The sequence below is a fragment of the Ovis canadensis genome, chromosome 18 (genome assembly GCF_042477335.2).
Source record: "Ovis canadensis isolate MfBH-ARS-UI-01 breed Bighorn chromosome 18, ARS-UI_OviCan_v2, whole genome shotgun sequence".
Classification (NCBI taxonomy): domain Eukaryota; kingdom Metazoa; phylum Chordata; class Mammalia; order Artiodactyla; family Bovidae; genus Ovis; species Ovis canadensis.
In genome coordinates, this window is record NC_091262.1 from 44,086,794 (window position 1) to 44,103,105 (window position 16,312).

General features: G+C 47.1%; 1 protein-coding gene across 3 annotated transcripts in view; it reads right to left on the minus strand.

Moving 5' to 3' along the window:
- TBC1D2B (TBC1 domain family member 2B) overlaps positions 1–16,043 on the minus strand; it is an 89,604-nt gene extending 73,561 nt beyond the window's left edge. The window contains exon 1 of one of the 3 annotated variants that reach the window (XM_069560068.1): positions 15,602–16,043. In XM_069560068.1, coding sequence (XP_069416169.1) covers positions 15,602–15,958 — 357 coding nt within the window. In that variant the 5' untranslated portion in view covers positions 15,959–16,043. The remainder of the gene's footprint in view (positions 1–15,601) is intronic. The other 2 variants (XM_069560070.1, XM_069560069.1) reach the window with 2 other exon arrangements.
- Positions 16,044–16,312: the final 269 nt, after the last annotated feature.

A 16,312-nucleotide genomic window follows, 5' to 3' on the forward strand; every position in this document is an offset into this window, starting at 1 on the left:
TCATTCTCTCCTGCGTTCAGCTACTGCTACTGCCTCAAAACTGCTAAAATTCTAATTCAAATACGGCACCAATCCCAACATGAGAAATCAAGCCAACCATCTGGAAAAGCCATTCTGGTTGTCCCTACACAGCTGCAGGAATGTCCTGGGGAGCTGGGAGGGCAGACAAGGGACTACGTGGGCACAGTCCTCTGAGATGACAGACATCTGCTGCATTTAGGCACCATGACCTGAGATGCCAGTTCAGAGAATGCAAACCAGGCCATGCCTCGTCCAGCTTGAGGTGGAATTCAGCCCTTGACAGCTGGTGAGGAGAACCATGTGATACCCCAGCTGCTCCCACAAGCCTTTGTGTCCAGACCACCAACAGCCCAAAACCCAGAAGTCAACTCTTGGGGAGATGGGTCCCAGACACCTGTCCCTGCCCTTGGACTCTAGGGACTTCCCTCTCTCCAAGCCTAGCTCTCTCCTTGATGCTCTGAAAAGTCCCACAATGAAGTTAATTCATCTCAAGATATGTTTATTAAGGGCCCACTCTGGCAGGCAAGCACATTACTGGGCACAGGGGCTAGAGCTGCAATCGTGCACATACACAGGAGTCGGGCCTCATCTCCTAGCTGCATTCTCATTACACCACAAACTGACCCAAGCCCATCTCGATCTCCAGCCCTTTGGTAAAGAACTGCCATCTGCCAAGACTCAGCACATTTTAGAAGCTGTAATAATGCTCATCTCCTTTGATCCAAAACTCCATTTCTAAGAATCTATCTAAAAGAATCCAAAAGAAAACACAACATACATAGAGATGTTTATTCATTCACTTGGCAAATACTTATTAAGAGCCTGACTTAGGCCAATGCAGCAGTCAATACTAGAGGTAGCATATTGGGTGAGACCTGATCAATTCTTGGCTCTTAGACCCTCCCAGTGAGCAAATGGCTTCCTTTACACCTGCAGGAGATAGTCAGAAACATGTTCACAATACAATCATAATGTAAAACGAGGAACTTCCCTGGTGGCCCAGTGGTTAAGACTCCAAACTTCCAGTGCAGAGGGGCGCGAGTTCAGTCCCTGGCCAGGGAACTAAGATCCCACATGCCATACAGTGCAGAAAAAATTTTTAAGAATTAAAAAATTTTAAAAAACAACCAAACATAAAATGCACAGGTATATATTTAAGAAATCCTTATGTATCAATAGAAACTTTAAAAAAAATCCAGCCAAAATTCTAAAAAGTTCTTCAAAGCATGGCAAAGAGATTACAAAATTAATCTGAAGTTTAACCTTTGAGAATTCTGCAAAAATAAACAAGGTGTGAGGCTCTGACCTACCAAATGGGTAAGCATATTATAAAGCCACAATAATTAAACCAGTACTCTACTGCCAGAGAATCAAAATACAGGGCTAAGTATATATAAAAATATTTATGCTGCATTTCAAATCAAATCAGTGGGAAAAGTATTAATTATTCAACAAAGGCATTATGACAATTGGCTAAAATTTTGGAAAGAAATAAAAGTATTAAGAATTATGGTCTAGGTTTGAAACCTAGGCCACAACATAAAAGAAAATAAAGTCAACGTTGATTCAAGATTTAAATGCAAACTAGAAACCATTTAAATTAGTAGATGATGCCTTTGTAATCAAAGTTAAGTTTGTGTCTCTTTCTGTATCTTGTTAATAACAGTTGTATAGATTTCTGCCAAATTTTAAAGCCACACAGGGATGATCTGACTTTTAATCCAGCCATCAGCATATCAGAAATTGACAAGGAAGATCTGTGCAGAGATCTCCTGAAGAGCTCACACTGAAGCACAACCAGCAGCCACGATGAATGCCGTGTGCCCTGACACTGTGGATGAGGAAAACCAATGCTCTCTCAGGACTGAGCCCCAAGTCCTCAAAGGGCAGATCTTCAGACTGTAAGCCACACAGCTGCTTCTTGCACAGGCAACTCAAGGGACCTGACTCCAGGCTGAGCAGGAGCAGGGAGGCATTGATTTCCACAGGCTTGATTACTCAGCCCAGCAACATGGAAATAATCCCTGCTGTAACATTTCTGTTCTCTAGGAATGTAAACATCTGTCTAAACTCCAACAGAAAGACAGCAGTGAAAAATGTCTGTGTGTCCAAAACACCATGCAAAATTAAAAGACAAAAGACAAAATGAGAAAAAGACCAAACAACCTCCAAGTTGCTGAGCATAGTGTGGAGTTCCATAGCTTTGCAGGAACACCTCACTCTGTTGGCACTTAAAGAGCTCCTTTATGCCTGGGAGTGCCTCCTTAGCTTTAAAAAGCAAAAACAAAACCCAATAACAAATGGTAGACTTTTATTTCAAATAATAACAATACCCATGTCTGCTGCGGAAAATTTGAAAAATACAGCAAAGAAAAGAAAAAATAAAACATACATAACCACATCACCAGTAATCACCTCAGTCAGCACTTTGGAGTATATCCTTTCAGATACTTTTCTATCCATAAATATACATGGCAATTTTCTTTACAAAAATGGAACAAAATTATATAGACTATTTCATAATGTTTACATTCATATTACTAACAGTATTAGATATTATTAAGGAAATGATTACCATGTGCCAGACATTGTACTAAACAGTTAATATACGTTATCATTTAAAGCTCATAACAAAAAAATAAAGCTCATAACAATCTCACAAGATGGTATCATCCACTTGCCCAAAGTATTACCTACTGGATTCTGGAGCCTAACTGAGTACAAGTCCCAGCTCGGCCATTTGCTGGCTGTAATAGCCAAGCTACTTAATGTGCCTCAGATTTCTCATTGGTAATATGTGAATAACAGGAATCTACTTCATGTTATGCTGTTACGAGGATTAAATGAATTAATGTGTGTTAAGCTCAGAACAGTGCTTGGCACACACTAACTACTCATTAGGCATCAACTATCCATATTGTCATGATCACTCACGATCTCACAGCCAGTTGGCACAGTCAAAATTCAAACCCGGGTCTGTGTTCCCTACTATTAAGGGGAAGAAGAGGAAGTGCATGTCCAAGACAAAGTCCATTCTCTCAACATTTCGGCAGAAATCTAGAAGTTCCTCTATGTTCTTTCTCAGATATTGAAATGTTGATGACCTCAACCAACAGCCAAGTTCAGTTTAAAGTGTGTTGGCAGACTTCCCTGGAGGCCTAGTGGTTAAGAGTCCACCTTGGAGTGCAGGTGACACGGGTTCAGTCCCTGGTCTGGGAAGATCCCACACGCCATGGGCCAGCTAAACCCCTGTGTTACAACTGCTGAGCTCGAGCTCTCAATCCCTGGTCTGGGAAGATTCCACACGCCATGGGCCAGCTAAACCCCTGTGTTACAACTGCTGAGCTCGAGCTCTAGATCCTGGTCTGGGAAGATCCCACACGCCATGGGCCAGCTAAACCCCTATGTTACAACTGCTGAGCTTGCGCTCTAGATCCCTTGAGCTGCAACTCCTGAGCCCACACATCCCAGAGCCTGAGCTCCACAACATAAACCACTGCAGTGAACAGCCTACGCACAGCTTACTGCAGAGCAGCCTGAACTCACTACAACTAGAGAAAGCCTGCATGCAGCAGCAAGGACCCAGTGCAGCCAGAACTAAATAGGTAAATAAAAACAAAGCTTTCCAGGTGGCACCGTGGTAAGGAATCTGCCTACCAATGCAGGAGACGCGGATTTGACGCCGGGTTAGGAAGATCCCCTGGAGTAGGAAATGGCAGGATTCTTTTCCAGGATTCTTGCCTGGAAAATTCCATGTACAGTGGAGCCTAGAGGCCTACAGTCCACGGGGTGGCAAAGAGTCAGACATGACTGAGTGAGCACGCACGCACACTAAATAAAAATAGCATGTTGGTTTCCTGGATAAAGACAATTCCCACATCAGAGGCTGGGCTCTCTGACAGTACAGAAGGTCTTCAGGACATCAAAAGAATGGGTGGGGTCAGCACAGTTTCACTGGGATGGAGAGAGCATGACCATCAATCAGCTATAAAGTTCTCCCACTGGATGCTCTGAGCCACAGTTCTGCTCTAAAGACATTTCTTTTAAAATAGACTGCAGTGAGCGATAGTAAGACTAAACATAAACAAATATGCAGAAGACAGGAACTGTTCTCCAACATAAAAGGATCACAAGGTCTCTAAGTCTGAACCCTTTCGTCCGTCTCTCAGATTCTCGCTCCCTGTCGTTCATCTGGTTCTTCAACCTCGGGCCTCTGCGAGAGTATCCTAACTGGTCTTGCTGTCCTCAGTCTCCCTCCCCAAACCCTCTTACACGTAGCCAACAAAGTCATATGTTTGTCCCATGCTTAGAACTCTCCAGTGGCTCCCAAGTGCTGAGCAACGTGGCATGGTCACCTGGTCCATGCTGCCCCACACTCCACAGGACTAGAGCCTTTCTCTCCCCACCCAGCAGGCACACAGAAGCCAGTTGAGCTTCAGTGACCCCTCGCCTACTGCACTAAACCCACATGCAAATGCCTACTCGCTCCTCAAGATCTAGTTCACACATCCTATCTAGGAGGCCACCTGATATCTCTTACAGAACCTATCTTGCATACGTGATAATGACACAGCACTCCAGTTACCCACTTAGGTCATGAACTCTGGGCTCCTCCCCAAAGGGTCAGGGCCGACTGCATAACCGACAGTCACCATGGAGTCACAAGGAGAATTCAGAGGGACTAAGTTTGCTAAGTCATAGAAAGCAACTGAGATTGTACGCATAGTCTGACTCAGTTATATCTTAAAAGGATACGCAATGCCTGTTCATAATGAAGGAATTTTCATTTCTTAAATCTAAAGAAGGGTATCTGGGGTCTCCCTGGCAATCCAGGGGTTAAGCCTCGGCGCTTTAACTGCCATAGCCTGGGTTCAATCTCTGGTGGGGAAACTAAGATCTGGCAAGCCCCAAGGTGCAGCAAAAAAAAAAAAACAACAAAAACTGAAAGAAAGAAGGTTATTTTGGATTTCCAAGGTACTTCTTCCATAAGCAATAAAAAGCACAAGAATATCATAAATAGCCTGATAATGCAAAACACATCTCAGATGAAAAAAAGACTACAATCCCATATCTGATAAATAATTTTAGGTTCCAAATTTTCTTCTGAACATTTCAAAATCATGAGCTTGCAAACAATCTCAAGGGATCTGGCCCACCACCAGTGGGGGAAGGAAAAAAAAAAGTAGTTTTTTTCAAAAACCCCTGGGAAGGTTTTGAAATCTTGTTTCAGCCCAGTGACAGACACTGAGCAGGGAAATAATACTGAATCTCCTGGCTCCTTGGAAAACAAAGTGCAACTATAGGGACCTCCACTCCTCTAGTAACACCCTAAGTTCTTACTGTTTTGTCTTTTTAAACTGCTGTCCCGAACTCGGCATTTTCATATAACTTATTATGCAAAATAACTACATGAATTCTAATCTACAGAACCTAGACCTCCCACCATCACTTTCCCTGAACGGTCTGAGAGGGAGGGAGCAGCTTCTCCCCACGAGGGTGCCCCTCCTCTCTCCCGCACTCTGGGAGGCGGTAGTCTGAGGAGTTTTGCCATTTCTAACTCTCAACATCTTCTTTTAAAAAGCAAACACCGTGAGAGAACAGATACTCCTTAAAACCATCCTTAACAGTTTAACGGAGATTAAACTAAGGGCAGGGCACTAGAAGAGTGCCTACACACACACATGCATGTTACAGGGAAAGAGGTCAATAAAGCTAATTGGGCTTGCGAGGGGCCTGGCCTAGATGACAGATTCCACCAAGACACAAGCAAGGGCAAGGCCACTCTCTGGGCCTGTTCTTCCCTGCAGGAAATGCGGGAGCCTGTCAAAACGCTTTCTGTTTCAGACGGAAGGCGAGCATGTGGCCTCTGAGTGGCCACAGGGCTGCATTCCTACAGCTCCCTATCAGCTCTGCCATTGCACAATAAGAGAGTGCCAGGGTTTTATGAGCTCAGGATAAACAAGAACTCCTGTAGCAACAGCAAGCAAACGGGTGAACAGCCCCACGCCACCTCTGCCTGCGATGATTTCCACACACCATGCAACACTGCAATATTCTGGCTTGATGTTTTTTAACTTAAAAGGAGGACACAGGAATGACTGACTTAATATGCAATTTTATGATCTGGGTTTTGGGAGGGGCAGACTCCCAGGCTCCACCCGTTGGAGATTACGGGGAAATGGGAGCCTGGTACCAAAAATCTGCCAGAACTTTCGGTCCATTTACTGCAGTGTTTGGGAAGCATGTTGATTTCTAACAGTCTTTTTAAGATAGAGCTGGTATCTCAGGAAAGTGCCAGATGGTTCTCCTATATCAAACCCCTCTCTAGGTGAAAAGCCAGAGGCTATACAAGTCTCCTTACCAGCTATTTGGTGGTGGTGATCATTAAAACCCCCCTCTCCCAGAAACACCCTAAGGATGGCCTCCGGGAGCTTCCCTCTGAATGAGCCCGGAGGAACCCTGGCTCACGGTGGTGTGCCAACAACTAAGTGATCGGCATGGGTGGACAGAAACGTCAGGGCCACTGGGAAGAAGGAGTCACAGGCCCCAAACCATTACTCTGGAGCAAAGAAACTCAGAATGCAAAGAAAGTGGGCAGATATAAACCACAGAGTGTCAACCTAAGGATAAAGGGCTCACACTTCACTGGTCTCCACCCACGCAGTTTAGTTATTTCTAGTCCACTTAGAAAACCGTCCTCTCACAGGGCCAGTCTTTACTTCATGGTCAAAGAGAACATTCATTCATGATCTAGAAGAGAGCAGTGTTTCTCAAAGAGAGGACCAGAGGTCTGCAGCAGAAGGGGCAGGACAGTGGATAAGGAAGCAGATTCCTGAGGTCCACCCTGGCCAACCAACTAAACCGGAATCTCTAGGGGGGAACGCTCGCCACTTGCAATTAGCAGGATCCCAGGAGGCTCCTTCCCCACACTAAATTTGAGAACCACAGTTCTCCAGGAGATGTCCTTTAAAGGACAGAAAGCAAAGGGAGCCTTATCAGCAGGTTACCTCTGGGACAGTAAATGTAAGAGAGCTGTAAACTGTGAAGCTTAAAAAACTGGTTCACTTCTGAGGCCAGAGGGCATGGTTTACAGAGCAGCAAGAGAAAAAAACACACACCAAGGGTTAGTTTTCCTCTACACAGAGGAAAGGCGCCAAAGAGAAGGCTCCTGAACAGGAATGTGTAAGTCTAGTCCCTGCCAGGGAAACACCACTAGTAACTGTTATCAATCAACCCCCACTGGAAGTTTATCATCTGTACTGTCAATTTCCAGTCTCCATGGGACTGAACATCTTACCTCTGCACCACAGTACTTAAGAGGGAAATGTGTAATTTTACAATCTGTGTCCAACAACTAAAAACAGAAGAAGCCCAATTTCCTACTAAGGGAGTAAGATGGAAATATGAAGCAAATAGCATAAACCCACTGGGTTTAAAATAGCTAAATATCACTCAGGTGTGTGTGTGTGGAGGGGGTTGGTTAGTGCCAGGGCTGCGGCTAAGTAGCTATGGGACTCAGTTTCTTACTCTGTCACACAAGGAGCAAGACGGGCTGATCTGAGGGTCTCGTCAGTACTGACTCAGGGATAATGACCCTTGGAACAAAAGCACTGATGACCTCCTTCACCTCACAGAGTGACTTGATGACAATGCTCTAATGACACCCAGGGCTAGACAGAACAAGCTCCCTGAGGCCAGGGGCAACACCTGATTCCCACTGGACGCCCATCAGGGCCTTGCCCAACCAAGGTTGTTAGGTGAATGGTCAGTGGCTGCATCAGCTTTCCAAATGCAGGCCCCTTCTCTGCAAGCACAGTCTCCCCTGGACATCACAGAGCTGGAAAGGGAAATGAAAACTGGGCTCACTGCCTAGAGATAATTCCTATAATCCAGGATCAACACCTCTGATAGCACTGGACTGTCCGCCTCCAGTCCACCTCTAGGCCTGCCACCTGACACCCCGACAAGGTCTCGCCTGAGGGCAGACTGCTCAAGGAACGCCTGCTCTCTCCAGGAGGGCTGACCTTGGAAAGAGCCAGTTGTTGTTTAGTCCCTAAATTGTGTCCAATTCTGTCATAACCCCACAGACTGCAGCCTGCCAGGCTTCTCTGCCCATGGGATTTCCCAGGCAAGAATACTGCAGTGGGTTGCCATTCTCTTCTCCAGGGGATCTTCCCAACCCAGGGATCGAACCCGCCATCTCCCACATTGGGAGGCAGATTCTTTACCACTGAGCAGGGAAAGAGGCCAAAGGATCTCAGCTCCTGACTGTCCCCTTCTCCTCCAGATTCCAGTTCTCCCATATAATCAATCAAAAAAAAAGTTAAGCAATGGCCTGGCATACAAACTCATGAAAAGATGCTGATTCCCATTCAACTGGGAACACTTCTCGCTCACCCAAAATGAACTAAATCTTTGAACAGCTATACAATTACACCAAAACCTATCCAACTACTCAGCCCAATTCTCCAGGGATCATCTCGGTGTTCAGTCATACAGACCTCCCTAATTCGGCAATGCCCACAGAAATTATGGTATGAACCACAGATTTCTGGACCCGGGTGATATTCAAATCTGTACTTTACCTTCAGGCTTTCCTGCCCCCTTCTTCCAGACCTCCCTCAGAATCAAAAAGCTTGCAGACACTTGATGTTTACTACCAGCGATGAATACTACAGACAAATATGGTTTCTCTCCAAAGTTTTTTTTCAAAGCTATCAGGTGCTAATCTATTTTTTAAAGTCTCAGCACTGTAGTTTCTTAAATGGAAAATTTTCACTGCTCTGTCTGCAGAAAAAGCATGATGCTTATGACATGGTGGATGCTCAAAAATATTTTCTAAAGGGAGATATGGACATTGCAAACCTCCTTCTGACCATGCAACATGAGCACACCACACCCCCACCCCAAAAGGAAATAAGAGTCTGAAGTGTTCTTTCAATTCAACCAATATACACAGGGCATCTAATCCGTGGCTGACACTCCACTAAGTATTAAGGCTGATGTGGTGAACCAAGAAGTATAAGTTCTCAGGAAACCTACACTCTAGCAGGACATAGCATCAGATGCTCAAAAACCAAAACAGGAGAAGACCCATTTTAGGGAGGAATGCCATCCTGAATCTGTCCACTCAGGGTTTCCTATGCTGCTTGGTGAGCTATTATTTACTGGGTGATCATGAAACCCACAGCCTCTCCAGAGACTGCCTTAGCCTCCTGACTCTCGAGGCTGCCTCTGCACATACAAGTGCCCATCGTGTTCCCTTCACCAAATTCTCTAAGTACAATATTTAGCAGAACATTAGTCAGAAGCATCACTACTTCCTAATTCACCATACTGTATTCACTCTAAAGTGAGCAAAATCCGCTGAGGACTGGGCCTGCCAGGATGTAGGTAAACACCCACTCAAAGGTCATCAAGACCCTACTACAGCAACCTCCAATCTTGTGGCACCAGGGACCAGATTCTTTGGTGGAAGACAACTTTTCCCTGGACTGGGGTGGCGGCGGGAGCGTGGATGGTTCAGGCAGTAACGCGAGTGATGGGGAGCGGTGGGAAGCAGCAGACGCAGTCTCACTCACCCGCTGCTCACCTCCACTGTGCGGCCTGCTTCCTAAGAGGCTGCAGACCAGTACTGGGTCACAGACCGGGGGCTGGGGACCCCTGCCCTACTATATAAATCTCTACAAGAACTGAAAATTCCTAGTCAAAACCCCTTCCGCTCCCACAACTGCAGAGTCATTTCTACAATCATAGGGTTCTTTTCTTTCTTTGCACAGAGGGTTACTATCTATATTTTGTTCTATGGGAAGGCTGATGGGTGGAGGCAGCTGAACAAGGAGACTGTCCACCCCTCAGAAGCCTCAGTGAGATGGGAGCGCTGGTGCTCACCATCTCTCAACCTGAATGCACATGGCCCCTCCCTCCATTTCTCAAGCAACAGTTCCCTCCATAGGGGAAGGAAACTGGCAACATGCATGCCTGTGAGCTGGAGAAGGCGATGACACCCCACTCCAGTACTCTTGCCTGGAAAATCCCATGGACGGAGGAGCCTGGTGGGCTGCAGTCTATGGGGTCGCAAAGAGTCAGACACGACTGAGAGACTTCACTTTCACTTTTCACTTTCATGCATTGGAGAAGGAAATGGCAACCACCCCAGTGTTCTTGCCTGGAGAATTCCAGGGACAGCAGAGCCTGGTAGGCAGCCGTCTATGGGGTCACACAGAGTCGGACACGACTGAAGAGACTTGGCAGCAGCAGCATGCCTGTGAGCAGAGCAAGTGGGACAGGAGAGAAGGTAAGGAAGGCGGCTGTGAGGAATGCTGCAGGAAAGGCAGCCCAGCGCAGCCAGGCAGCCCTGAGCCAGCAGCCCCAGCTCATTTCTGAACTTGAATGTTGCTTGAGAGGCAACGACTACCAGATCTTCAACTTTGCATTTATCTTCTTTAAAACCTGTCAGCTGGTGGGTAACATATTAATATTTCACTCTTAATACACAAGACATCTTCCAACATAATTAGATGAAAATACTGGACATGATCCAAACATCAGTTTTGGAGGAAAAAAAAAGAAAAACATAACTATTTGTCAAGCCCTGCTGAAAAGTGTTTGCGTATTCCTACAGTGAGGGCCACAAGGCCCTCCCCTCCACTCAGCTGCCATTGGGCATTCCTTGAATCCCCTACACACTCAGACGCGCCTGAGGGTCTCTGCTCCTGCCATTCCTCTCCCTAGAACACTCCACTGCTCTCTCCACTCCTCCAGTTAACATCAATGTGCCTTTTATACCTCAGCTCAAAAGTCACTTCCTCAAGAAGTCTTCCCTCCTCCCTTCAAACTAGATCCAGAGCCCCTGTTGCATAGGCATCCCGTCTCTTTCCTTTTAAACTTCACAGAACTGGTTGGTGTTGCTTTAATTAAAGCCTGTCTCTGGGCTACCCAGAAAACTCTTCAAGGACAGGAACTATGCACACCTTGTCCAATCTATCCCTGCAGTGCCTAAGCACAGAGTGTGAGAGTGAGTGACCACATGAAGGAGAAGTGCCCGGCCAGGCCTTCCTAACACACCAGTGTCAGTGAACTATGGCTGAGGATCATTTCTAGCCTAATGCCTGTCTTTACACAGCTATAAGCCAAGAACGGTTTTTACATTTTCAAATAGAAAAAAAAAAATCAAAAGAACTGCATTTTATGATGTGAAAATTACATGACATGCGTATCTCCTGGTCCATAAACAAAAATGATGGGAACACATCTACACTCATTCTACAGTTGTTTCTGTACTAGAACATCAGAGCAGAGTAGTCCCAGAGTTGGCACTGATGCAAGACCTCAAATATTTACCACGTAATCACTCACTCACTGCCACAACAATGCCCTCAGAGTCTAAGCTGCAGGCATGAAATACGAGAGACATGAAAATTAAGGACTGATGGTAATCCCCCTTCTGGATCCCTGATGCCCGTCATATTCACTGAGCATTCCCTGAACGGCAGCCACCTCCATGACACGTGGTGAGACTGTCATTTGAGACATTTGAGAATTCCGGCTGATCACTTCTAAAGGGTTGGAGCTCACATCAAAACCAAGGCTTACTGGGTAACCACCTTCTACTCATTCATTCAACAAATGTCTACCTGGGCACCTACTTTGTGCAGGCGCTGTTCTGGGAGGTGAGGATACAAACAGCGGCCCTTGGGGGTCCTCCTGGGCAGGAAATAGTGGGGCAACTACACTACAGTGAGGCCTGTATGACAGGCAGTGGGAGCCAGAAAGACTGTGATTCCACACCCACAAAACTGTACCTACTTTTAAGGAACATACTCGCTGGGAAGCCACAACAAACCCATAAAAAGTTATGTCTTAATAAAAGATTTAACTAAGACTTCAAGACCCCTGAGCAGATGCCCCAGGGACAAACAGCTTAGCAGAACCATTTAGCCAAGAACGCCGGTACACCCCATCTATTTTGTACTGCACACACTATGATTACCGAGCTAACAAATGTTTGTCATTAAACTGAGAGCAGTTTCAACACCAGAGAATGTGTGTCCTTCCCACAAAAGTGGGTTAAGAATAGGCATGCATGATTGTTCGGTTACGTGTGGCTCAAAAACCAACACACATGTCCATTTGCGCACCACATGCCTTCAAGAAACAGAGCAGAGGGAGCGGGGTGAATCTGCTGACAGTCTGATGATGCGCCTCACTCTGGGGCCTGCAGAAATCTGGCAGGGCAGGGCCATTCAAGCTTTCCTCCCCGTCAGTCACATGCTCTCCTTCTCTATGGGACAGCTCACTCCAGGACTGACTCCTGCGTCTCAGATCCCAGCAGAGCTCAGTGAGTAGCCTCTAGCACCTCTACACACACACACACAGAGCACCACAAGAAGCTCAGTTTCTATCTGACTGTTGTAGCAGCTTCCAAATGTCGAGTAACAAGTACCATACATCCTGGTAAAGAATCAGTAGGTACAGTGTTGCTGGTGCTTTCATTCTATATGAAAAGGACAGAAATTTAATGCATTACAAGAAAAACCATGACATCTAATCCCAAGCCACTGAAATAGAAGTTTAAAAAAAAAAAAAGGGGGGGGGGAAGACTTGTCAAAACATATAAGAGAATTAGATACCTGGCATTTTGGACACTCACTGTTTCTAGAGTCTACTATCTAAGAAGGTCTCAAGTCTATCTTCATGATCTCAGACAAATCACATTCCCTCTCTGGCCTCCATTCCCTCATCAGTAAAATAAGGCATGGACCGCATCTCTGAGTTTAGGAACAGAAAAGTTTACTAAGAAATTCCAATATCAGCTTTCATTAAGACTCAAGCAGTAAAACATTTTGGAAAAGTTCAACAAAACCACAGCTCTTCCAGAGTAGGCAGAAAGTCACTTTAAAATAAGAACCATATGATAACACCATAAGCAAACTGATTTTTTCTTTTTAACCCATCGAAAGAAATGGTATCTATAAAATTATATACATTAGCTAAACCTTGAGTAGAGATTAATCCTCACTAACCTACAACCCCCTTAAAAATCAAGGTCTGCGCTACAGCTGAGCAGCCCTAAACCGAAGCGTTAAAGTTTATGGGAATCAGTTCTTGGACGTGAAAGGTGAAAAGGAAGATAAATTGCTAGTTTCCACTTTTACCACCATAAAATTTTTACTCCCACAGCTCAGAAGGAATCACCGTACCCTAAAATTCATCTTTCTTAAGACACACTCCTTACTCTGAAACCCTGCATTCTGACTGCTCTCTTCTTTTGAAGAGCCTAGCCTGTGTTTCCATTTCCACTGTTTTTACAAAGCAGACCCTTGGCCTCAGGCACGCTCTCTTATTCTATGACTAATTCAGCTTTACATACCAAAATGTTCCATAGTAACCTACGTGAAGATCCACTTCATTTAATAAGAGAGAGAGAGAGAGAGAGACATATTCTGAACATAGAAAAAGATAAATAGAATAATAAAACACACACCACCTGGTGCTAGAAATAAAACATTGCGAAGACAGTGGATGTCCCCAGGCACCCATTTCCACTCACATTCCCCTCTCTTCCCAAGTGGGAACCACCATCCTGAATGCAGGGCTCATCACCCCAACAGAGCTCTCCCATTCCCACACAGCATATGCATCCACATGATCTCAATTTTTGCGTGAATCATACCTCCGTATGTGATCTGTAACTGTGTTTTCCTTTCTCAATTTTATGTTTAGGGGAGTCATCCACATTGACACTTACCCCTCTCATTCCTCTATGTTCGCTGCTGCGTAATATTCCATTACACAAACATACTACATAACGGCCCAAAACACTACTTGTTGTTTCTTATGGATGCCATGTACTGCCTACTCTGTGCCAGCCATTTTCCAGAATTCTCAAGAGTAACCAGTGAGGACAGTAAGATTCCCAGTAGGTTGAAGAAGAAACTGGGACAGAGAGGTTGTATAATTTGCTCAACGCCTGTGAGAGGCAAATTCAAGCCATAAGTTTAAGTCCACCCAACTCTAAAGCCACACTCTTGATACTGCATTTTGTAGCCCCACTTATGTAGATATCTCCACCATTCAAAAAACTGTAATGAAAATATCTGATAGAGGGCTCCAAAGTCATCTGAGAAAATCTGAAACAGGATGCTCTATTTTCTGTTTTAACAAACAATTCTACAGGAAATTCAGCTGTACAAAGGGACAGTCCATGATAGTGAGGACGCATTTTCTTTGGCAAAAAGTCCCTGTGTACTTGCTAGGGTCACTCCGAAGTTTACACAAATGCTTCTAAGTAAACCCCAGCTGAACTACAACTCTGCTTGGCTTCCTTTGGAGAACCAGGCTGTCTGCACCCACTTCAAGAAGGGATGGAGGAATCTAAAAGGACACAAGAACACAAGTAATCAGACTCTGCTTGCAACAGGAAGAACTGAGTTGACAAAACTCTGAAAAACGACCTCAGGGAGCAGCTCCAATTGCTGCTGGCTTCGGAGATCCCAGGAACAGCCCTGTGCTTACAAGGCCAAGGGCGCTAGGCTCAGCCCACTCTGCTCTCTACTTGGCCAGCTTTGCAGAGAGTTTTCATACAACCCAGCCCAGCCCTGCTGCTCTGGAGAAACCCAGCTTATAATACGGAAGAGAAGAAAGACAGAGAGGAGTGAGGGTGAAGGCTCACAGGAACCAGGCAAGGAGGGAGGCTGGGAGAGAGATCAGACTCCAGGCCAAGGCCCAGACACTCAAGGTGCTGGAAGCAGGAGGGCCCCTAGGAGATGATGGGAGCCCCTCAAGAACGAGGCGGGAGGAGGGGCTTCTGAGCACCAGGGTGACTCCTGATGCAAGTTCCACGCTTCAACACAGGAAGCTTCAAATGGGCAAGGCAGGACTGGTTGAAGGAACCCTTTCCCTCCTCTCCCAGCCAAAGCAGGGAGCAAGCAAACAGGCTCTGCTACTGACTGACTGTGTGAACTTAGCAGCAGTGTCCCTACCCACTCTGGAGGGGACTGCAGTAGATTCTCTCTAAAAGCCCCGCCATCTCTGACTCTTTCTGTCTATAATCTTGGATGCCATCACATTTACCAATGGTTAGCATATATTTCATGTAAAATCCCAACTCCCCCAAGAAGTAGATACTACTACTATCCCCATTTTACAGATGAGGCAGCTGAAGAGAGTAATAATTTAGTCAAGGGAGGAAGCCTACAGTCATGGTTGCCTAGGAGGGTTACACAGGACATCCACACGAGAGAGGTGAGGGGAGGGGAGGTGGACAGAAAAGGACCCGAGGGAGGGCGCAGAGGGTGATAACGGGTCAAAGGGCTAAGGAGCGCCCAGCCATTCTGGTCTAAACTCAGGTGAAGAGCTTGAGATGGGGACACGAGGACAGAGTCTGAGAAAGAAACGGGGAAAGGCTGGCAGACGGGCTTAAGAAAAGGGAGGGTGGACGGAGAAAGTCAGATGGGCAGAGGAGCTAGGCTAAGCTGGGTGCCAGGGGCAGCCCCAAGGCTAAGCAGGGGGAACCGAAGAAGGGCGTGTGCGCGCGCCCCCGGGAGGCAGGTGCTGGGCTGCAGGGGCGCGGTCCCACCTTGAGCACCGTGACGGCTCCCGCGCTGTGCACCTGGAAGTGCGCGGGCGGCTCCGCGCCGGGCTCGGCCGCCTCGTCGGGGCCCGAGTAGCTGAAGCAGGCGTCTGCGATGTCCAGGTGGCCGAGGGGCAGCGCGTCCTGCGGGCTCTTGAAGTAGTAGAGGTAGCAGCGGCGCGCGTCGAACACGAACCAGCGGTTGCGGTAGCCGCGCAGCGGGCCCTTACCGGACAGCTTCTGCAGGTAGCCGCACAGCCGCGCCGGCTCCCGCCCCGGCCCGGCCCCAGGCTCCGCCGCGGCCCCCGGGGCCGCGCCCTCGCCACCGCTGCCCTCCTCCCCGCGGGCCGCGGGCCCCGGCATTGCCAGCCAGCGCGCCAACCGCCGGCGCCCCGGCCCCCAGCGCCTCGGCGCCACCGCCGCCGCCGCTGCCGCGCCCCCTCCCCTGAGCCCCGCCGCTCCGCACGGCTTGCGGGCGCGCAAAGCAGCCTGGGACTTGTAGTCCCACCCCCGCCCGCCTCCAGGAACGCCCGCTTCGACCCGGGGCTCTCCCACAGGCACCCCAGAGGCAGGTCAGGTAGCATCACCGCCTGCCCTCTGTGCCTTCGTGTAACCTGGGCTCAAAACCCCACGTTGCCAAGCTGAAACATTGTTCCGTTTCTTTATGGGAGTGTGAACTTGCGGTTCTCAAACATCCATCAGTGTCCCCTTGAAATT